At 41.1% G+C, this 9,083-nt stretch overlaps 1 protein-coding gene across 2 annotated transcripts in view; it reads left to right on the forward strand.

Annotated features, from left to right (window-relative positions):
• TNPO3 (transportin 3) overlaps window positions 1-6,206 on the forward strand; it is an 82,036-nt gene extending 75,830 nt beyond the window's left edge. For both annotated transcript variants that reach the window (XM_060156712.1, XM_060156714.1), the window contains 2 exons: window positions 3,611-3,702; window positions 4,999-6,206. In XM_060156712.1, the coding sequence (XP_060012695.1) occupies window positions 3,611-3,671 (61 nt within the window). In that variant the 3' untranslated portion in view covers window positions 3,672-3,702; window positions 4,999-6,206. The remainder of the gene's footprint in view (window positions 1-3,610; window positions 3,703-4,998) is intronic.
• Window positions 6,207-9,083: the final 2,877 nt, after the last annotated feature.

A 9,083-nucleotide genomic window follows, 5' to 3' on the forward strand; every position in this document is an offset into this window, starting at 1 on the left:
GGTTTTAAGGTCCTGTTACTCCTGCCTCAACATGCTACTTTGTTTGCCATCCTAGCAGGGAGGGTAAACTGGTTCAGTGTCATTTCAGCAAGTCCAAGCCTGTTTCTCAAATGGTACTGGTAATTAATTAATTTCCTGGCATTTTTAGTTGGCTAACTTGAAGAAAGCTGGAATTTTTCATTCTGAAATATCATTCTTGCTTTCCAAATACCACTAATCATGTCTAGAAGAAATTTTGCCATCATTTCCCATTTTCCTGTCTTGGTATTTATTCTGTGACTATCACTTGCATGAGGATCTCAAGAAAAAGACATGCATGGGGAGCATTGACACTAGAATGGGCCAGTATGGGGGTGTCTTCTTGCTGAAGTCATTAGTTAGAGCTCGGTTACTCTCCATTATGCACATCAGATGAAAAGGGCTGCATTTCTCAGCGCACCACTAGGATTACGGGGCTTGAGGAATAGTGACCATAAAATTACTCAAAAGTATAGTGGAAGGCTCTTGGGCATATATCTGGAGAAAACTATAATTCGAAAAGATACATGCACCCCAATACATGCAATAGTGCAGTAGTTCATAGGAGCGCTATTTACAATAGCCAAGACACAGAAGCCACCTAAATGTCCATGTAAAGATGAATGGATAAAGATGTGATATATACATAATAGGGTACTACTCAGCCATAAAAAAGAATGAAATGATGCCATTTGCAGCAACATGGATAGACCTAGAGATTATCGTACTAAGTAAGTCAGAAAGAGAAAGACAAATACCATATGATATCACTTATGTGTGGAGTCTAATGACACAAATGAACTTAATTACAAAACAGAAACAGACTCACAGACATAGAGAACAAACATGATTACCAAAGGGGAAAGGGATCAGGGAGGGATAAATTACTAGCATAGCATTGTAAATCAACTATACTTGGATTATCTAAAATTTAAAAAAAAGGACTTCCCCGGTGGCTCAGTGGTTGAGAGTCCGCCTGCCGATGCAGGAGACACGGGTTCATGCCCCGGTCTGGGAGGATCCCACGTGCCGCAGAGCGGCTGGGCCTGTGAGCCATGGCCACTGAGCCTGCGCATCCAGAGCCTGTGCTCCGCAACGGGAGAGGCCACAACAGTGAGAGGCCTGCGTACTGAAAAAAATAAATTAATTTTTAAAAAAAAGTATAGGAGGGATTGGGATGGTGGGACTAGAAGCCAGAAAATAGAACCTACAAAAATAGTGGCAATTTTGAATGAATATAAATAAATAAGTGTAAATGAATATAAAAACAACCCAGAAATATTAAGTGCCGGGAGGACTGAGGCAGAAACAGAAAATAGTTCTAGTTTTTAAGGAGGTTTGTTTGTTTGTTTGTTTAAAAATCTATTTCTTTGGGCTTAATCACCAGGGACACTTAAGTTAAACATTTGCTGATTGACACCAGAGCAGTTGCTGACAGGATTGGGAGCAGAAGCTGAGTTGATTCAAGAGATTGTGGCCTATCGCTCATTTCACCATGTCTCACCACAGTTCTCCTGTACTTGAATTTTGGTTTCAATACTTTTTCTCATGTTACGAAAGAGGCTAAGAGTGGAGTTATCATTTCTCTTCCAGATTTAACCACGATTTCTGGTTGAAGGTGGGTAGTATTGAACAACATGTAAGGCATTAAGATAGCAAAAGAATCTTGAGTCTCCAGCATTATCCTAAGTTTATCTCTTTCCTGTCGTCTTAGTCCCTTATAATAATACACCACACAGTGACTTCTCTGGGGTTACGTATCTTCCACCTTCGTGACATTGGGAAGCAGGAGTGATCGGGCTCACTCACCAAGGCTGCCTCCTTATAGTCAGTATTGATTCGGAAATAGAGAAATGTAATGCTTTTATTGAGGCATGTTAAATTCACAGAGCAAATGGCAGAATTACAATAAAACTAGAAGACCTTCTTTACTTTCCTTACATTTTTAGGATGGAGGGAGACTAGAAGAAAGCCTCTGTTGAATCAAGTCCTAGAGTCTAAATCAAGGTTCTTAGTGATGTTTCAGACCTTATAATAGCTGGGGAAATCCAGATGTAGGCTCTTAAGAGCTCTTATTACCTTCTTTTATGTTGAATCACTGTTAGTGTTTCCCTCCCTGACTTTTAACCATTACAAGAAAGAGAGAGAGAGAAAAAAAAAAAAGAGAGAGAGAGAGCTTTCTTCTGACATTGAATGCTAGGCTATAGGCTGTGCTCCCTTAATTTTTCTGAGCCAAAGAGAGGGCCACAGAAGGGTGAGCATATTAGGATGTGCTTTCTTTTCCACTGTTTTTAGCTTAGCCTCATGTTCAGTTACCAAAAACTATTATGAAGACTGACAAAAAAGAATGAAGCTGGCATCAGCTGGTTTCTTGATGACAATCTTAGATAAAGGAAGCCTTTTGAAAAAACAGGGTCAAATGAATATTGGGCTGTTCGTGCCACCTAGGCATCTCATTGCTTGCCTGAGGACCAAGACCTGCTTCCTCCTCCTCCCTTTCTTCATGCCTTAACCCTTTCCTCTCTCCTCTCCCTCCTCCTCCCACAGGAGGAAACCTTGAGCAGCCTGTTCAACTAGAAAATCGCTTATTGAGACTCACTTTCTGGACTGGGCTTTATAAACAAAATCTGCTCTTGGGAAAGAATGAGGGAACCAGGGTACCTAAGTTAGCTCAGCTCATAGAGTTAAAATGATCAACCTTAGGTGAATATGCTTGCTTTTTTACTTTGAGGGTTCTGGCTTTCTTTTATTTATGTCAAGGACTTTAACCAGGTTTTGTTGGTTTTTTGGCCACGGGATTTTAGTTCCCCGACCAGGGATTGAACCCGTGCCCCTTACAGTGGAAGCAGAGTCTTTTTTTTTTTTTTTTAAATTTTATTTATTTATTTATGGCTGCATTGGGTCTTTGTTGCTGTGTGCAGGCTTTCTCTAGTTGTGGCGAGCAGAAGCTACTCTTTGTTGAAGTGCGCGGGCTTCTCATTGTGGTGGCTTCTCTTGTTGTGGCACGCAGGCTCAGTAGTTGTGGCGCACGGGCTTAGTTGCTCCGCAGCATGTGGAATCTTCCCAGACCAGGGCTCGAACCCACATCCCCTGCATTGGCAGGCGGATTCTTAACCACTGTGCCACCAGAGAAGTCCGAAGCGCAGTCTTAACCACTGGACCGCCAGGGAATAGCCAAGTTTTCTTGTTGTAGCAGCCTACATTTGTCAAATACTATTTTATTCACTGTTCTATTATCCTAAGCACTTTACATATAGGAATTGATTTAATCTTCAGAACATCATGGGGTAGATAATGGATGAGGAAACTGAGGCAGATTGGTAACTTGCTCAAGGACACAGTGAAACCAAGATTCAGACCTAAGCAGTGTTTCTCCAACGCCCACTCTTTAACAACCACACAGCTTATAATTATTCTCATGTACAATAGTTAATATTTACTCTTGAGTTACAGAAAGATTGAAAGCGGGGTCAAGAGATGATGGAGAGAGCAGAGCTGGGACAGTTCTCGGTATACCTCAAGGTTGTGGTTGCTTTTCAACATATTATATCTTTCTCATCAGTCAGGGACCAACCTACCTTTTCTTTTCTAGTGCTGAGGAATGTAAACAAGTTTGCTGGGCCTTGCGAGACTTCACCAGGTTGTTTCGATAGCTCATACTCCTGCACTGTGCCTGTCACCCAGGTGAGTGGTATATAGTTCCCAGCTTTTCCCCTGGCTGTTGGGAGTACTTGGGGATAGGCATAGGTTTTTAATGCCCATCATGGGACTAGTACTATAGCTAGAGTCAGGGAAGGACTTAACAGTTTAACGCTGCTGCATAGCTGAGAAATGCACAGGCCTGATTTTCTTGGGTCAAGGCAGCCAAATAATTGTCAGCTTCTTTTGGATGCCAGTTTTACCCCCATAAGAAAGTTATTGTTGCAGAATATCTCAAAAAGAAAATTCCTCCCCTCTTCTCTTTACAGATATTTCTAGCATGGTAAGTATGTGTGGTAACAAATGAATATTTTTCAACCTGGCAACTTTGGTGAAAACAGTGCTGACCTAAAGTAGACCGTGATACATGGCACTGCCTTCCTAAAACTGATCTTTCAGATTTGATAAATAAAGATGCTTGTTCTTATCATTTTTTACAATTTTAACGCTGAAATGCTAGGTTTTTGACCAAGGCAGGAGGTAAAGGAAAAGAGCTAGCCTCTGTGTCTAGCCCCTGATCATCAGTTTTCTCCATTTGCTTCTGATTCTGAAGTAAAGCAAGAAGCTTAGCTGAGGAAGGAAAGGACTGGGTGGTGGGGTCTGGGTGCCAGTTTCTTGACTGAAAGAAGAAAGGCATCTCTCCTGTAAGCCCACCCTTTGATGTCTTAAGCAGAATTTATTCTCCCTGGAGGCAATTCTCGATGAATGTGCAGCCCTCTCACTGGTGGTTTTGTGATTAAATCGATTTGCGGGTGAAGATGCTGTTGAGCAATGCCTCACCATACCAGAAATTATTTCTAAACTTTGGTTCTTTGATGAGTAGTGATATCATTTGGGATCCTCAGGTTTTGCAGTGTCTGTAATAGTAGAGTCTAAATCAGTGGCTCTTAAACCTTTTCTTAGTAGGCAAAGCCTTCTTTCAAAATAAAATCTTGCATGAAACCCCAATACTTCAAAAGACTTAAATGGAGGTTTTCTGGTTGGCTTTGGAGTGGGCAGCCTGGACCTGCTGGCTTACTCTTTACCCCCACATATTATCACTGAGGACACTCAGAATTGGAAAAGCACCACAGACGGTATTTCATTAAAACAGTAGCTCCTTTAAAATCACAAGTGAAAAAAATCCGACTTCTTTTTTTTTTTTTTTAAACTGAGTTCTTACAGCGGAGGCCGGAATGAGGTGCCTGAGCAAGTATAGAAACTTCTGTCTTGAGGTTGACTTTCTGAAGTATTTGCTGTCTCCTGGACCACAGTTATTGACTGTCTTCTCTCTTTTGTCAGGAATGTCTTTTTTAATTAGAAGACAGGAAGAAAACAAAAATCAGACTGTGTCCCACAATCAGAAACCTCCATTGTGGCAGAGGGGCCTTCACCGCCACCAGGGCCTCCCGCCAGACAGGGAGAGACTCCAGCCTTCCAAGGCCATCCTGAGGAGTTCCTGTTTGGGGGTGTGAGGGAAAATCAGCGCGGTTTAAAAAAGATGGCTGCGGCCTGTGCAGCGTGGTGGGAGGTGAGCTGGTTTCCTGGTGAACTTGTTTCTAAAAGGAAAAATAATTTTAAAGAAATAAAAAAGAAAAAAAAAAAGGAAAACTAAACTGAAATCAGAACTGAAACATTCTCCTGGTAGCAAATGACATGCACACATACGTACACGTACCTACACACACACGCACACACACACATGCTAACATGCATGTGTGCACACAGAAAAATAAAAGTACAAAACTTTCTGTGAAACAAAAACATTTACTTAGGGAAGGTGGGAATTCAAATGAATTAAATAACTGCAATTGGAAGGAAAGGGTCAGGATCATATCTTAAGGTTTTCTGCTGTTTTGTCCTTTCCTTCTCTCCCACCCTCTCTTCTTTCCCTTTCCCCCTCCCCCTCCTCTTTTAATGAAAGTTAGTAGAAATTTTTCCTACTGTCCCAACTGTTTTCTTCTCACCTTTAGAATTCTTCAGACAAGGAGAAATAAGCAAGGAGCCTGTTCTGTTTTATATCATGGTCATATCAATGATACTAGGACCTGCCAGGGCCAAAATTCATGTATATCCCCATCCTGACCCTATTCAGTCTCTTAAGTCCACTTCCCACCTACATTGGGTTGTCGTCGTCTTTGGAGAGAAGAGCCAAAATTAGGGTGAGTGGGATATAAATATATATTCTAAGTTGTAGTTTTTTTAAGATTTTTTTCTTTTTTTTTATTTAATTTTTCACCCATAGACATGAGAGAGGAAAACAGAGGGTGGGAGAATGGAAAAAAGTGTTTACAGGGCTAACTGTAGTTTACTAAAAAATGCAGAAATTATTTGACTTCATGGGGAGTGAGGCAGAATAGGGAGGCCCAAAGCAAGTCCTAATATTTTAAAGGAGTTGCAGCCCTGCACAGGCATTAGATATTAGGGCACTGTTCTGTCTGGTGTTGTAGCCATCACAAGAACAAATCAACAGCAACCAAAAAAAAACCCAATAAATTTTAAAAATTTAATCAGTGTTTGTTTTTACTTCATTTCACTGCCTCATAGATCTGAAATGGTACGGCTAAACCTCCTGAGTGAATAGTCTTAGTTGTTCTCTAATAGGCATCTGGGTACAGAGTTTGAAATTCAGGCCCCTGCCATTACTGCCCCAGACCCTTCATATTTCAGGGGAGTGGCTCTTTCTGCATCTTTTATTCTTCTGGTTTACCCTAAAACTCCTCCTGCTACATTCTGTCCTTTCATATGGCCTCAGTGGGAAGGAGGTTGGGTGACTTGGCATATTAAACAAAATGTAGCATATTCTTTTCACAGTGGGCACCCAAGTAGATTGTTTCCTAACCTACTGAGTACTTATCTGATCTTAAAAAAAACAACCCCGTAATGAAGTATCATTGACATGCAATAAGCTGTACATGTTTAAGGTTTACATGTTTAAGGTATACAGTTGATAAGCTTTGACATAGGATACACCTGTGTATGTATGTATGTAAAAAATTATTTTTTTAATTAATTAATTTTATTTATTTATTTTTGGCTGTGTTGGGTAATAGCCTTCCCTGGTGGTGCAGTGGTTAAGAATCCGCCTGCCAATACAGGGGACACGGGTTCGAGCCCTGGTCCGGGAAGATCCCACATGCCGCGGAGCAAGTAAGCCCGTGTGCCACAACTACTGAGCCTGCGCTATAGAGCCCGCGAGCCACAACTACTGAGCCCGTGTGCCACAAGTACTGAAGCCCACGCGCCTAGAGCCCATGCTCCACAACAAGAGAAAAGATAGTGAACATACCCTTTACTCCCAAAAGTTTCTTCGTGCCTCTTCCCACCCTTTCCCATGCCCAAGTAGCCACTGATCTGCCTTCCATCACTGTGAATTAGTTTGCGTTTTCTTGAGTTTTATATAAATGAGATCACACAGTATATTATAGTAATTGGGCTTTGAGCTAATAACCTTGACCACAGAGTTGCATCTAGTATTTGGAATCCATGAAACAAACCTCCCTGCATAACATCAATGGTACTCAGAGTTTGATTCTCTAAAAAGGCAATATTGGAAGGGGAGAAAAAAACTTGAATATGGAACGGTGTTTGGAGTAAGATTATCAAATTCTGGGGATCAGCACATTGCCCTCACCATCCTGCTCATTTTCTGGTTAGACAGTAAAACTTTGACGCCTAGTCCAACCGTAGGTCCTTGCAATGACCAATTGACTTTTCTCTGTTTAAGGATTTTGGCTTTTATCACCAAAAGCTGTATCTAGGACTGGAAAACATGTGGAAGGGTTAATATAACTCTCCCCAGCCACTAAAAAGTAGCCTTTGGAATACATATCCTAGTGTATGTCAAGAACATCCTCTCCACAGCTGTAGCTTTGAAATCCAGAACTCTTATTAATGGTTCTCACTGCTTACCCTTCAGTGTTAACAGATTGATTCAGACTAATTCTTACAAATAGTCTTGTTACTTTTGGGCATAGCAAGGATACCCACCTAAATTTCAATTTAACAGGGAACTGTTGGGGATCAGGTACCCTAATGTAGATATTGTGTTCCTGCTTGACATTGTCTAGTGGGAGTAGAATGAGAGTCTTACCTAAGTAAGCACCTGAACTTACCTAAGTCAGAAAGTTCCCATGGATCTGTTCCCTTATTTCCGTGATTGACTTAGCCAAGAAGTTTTAGTCATGATTATGTGAAACACAAATCACCCGTTGGGGCTATTCCCAGCAAGATTGTACTAAACTAAAGTAACTTGTAATTTTTATGTACGTGTTCTATAAAGATCAATAACTGAGAATGTAAGATAAATAAGACAGGAACTTTTGAATGGCATCAAGACCTCATGAATGCAAAGTATGTGTCCATCTTGTGTAGCCTGGGTACTAAATCGTTTTACAGGGATGAAAGCCAAAATCCAGAAAAGTTAAACATTCAAGATTATGCAACAAGGTATGCCTGATTTTTGTGAGATGTATTACTAGCAAATGAGAAAGTTGCCTGTGAGAACATTCCTCTGACAAAAAATGGGGAAAAGCTGTCAATATTTCTCTCCTACTCGACAAAGACTGAAAAGTTCTTTAGGTCAGTGAAAAGCTGAATAAGGGGAAGGAGTCTTGAATTAAAAGGGAATATTTTGTTGGGTACAAGGATGAACTTGGTGGGGATGAGGGGCCTGCAGGAAGGATGTAAGGTAAACTGCAGGGTGCTAGAGGGGTGTATTCATCCCCAGGGCCATGAGCATCAGTACTCTGTGGATTCCAACTTAAACACTAGCAGAGGCCACTACCAACCAGAACTTTAGCGTAGCTAGGGAGCAGTGCATAGCAACGCGTTGTCCTGCCTTTAAGCTCTGGAACTTACAGTATCTGTTATTTTGGGTGGGGAGGGGTAGTGTTCATCCACCACTGGCTACAACACACAGATCTACAAGAAATGATGGCCAGGTATGCTGTTTTTTTGTTTCTGCTTTCATTGTTGTTTTATTTTTAAGAAATCAAAATATAAGTAGAAGCCCAAGGAAGATTTTCAGCAGCCACTGAGCTTCCTGCAGTGTTGCAGAAGTCAGTCAGATGTTCCTGCCAAGCTTTGTAATTCATCAACTCGATATGACTGGTGAGAATGACACTTAACCTCAGTGTCTCCCTTACAAAAACCATGAGAAACACATCAGATAAATCCCAAATGAGGGACATTCTAAAATGTACCCTCAAAGCCATCTAAGTCATCAAAAACAAGGGAAGTCTGAGAAACCGTCAGACCAGTGGTGGCTAGGGAGACATAATGACTAAATGTATTGTGATCATTTGGATGGGATGCTAGAGCAGAAAAAGAGTATGCGATAAAAACTAATGAAATCTGAATAAAGAATGGAATTTAGTTAATAATGA

The sequence above is a fragment of the Lagenorhynchus albirostris genome, chromosome 8 (assembly GCF_949774975.1).
Source record: "Lagenorhynchus albirostris chromosome 8, mLagAlb1.1, whole genome shotgun sequence".
NCBI classification, from domain to species: Eukaryota; Metazoa; Chordata; class Mammalia; order Artiodactyla; family Delphinidae; genus Lagenorhynchus; species Lagenorhynchus albirostris.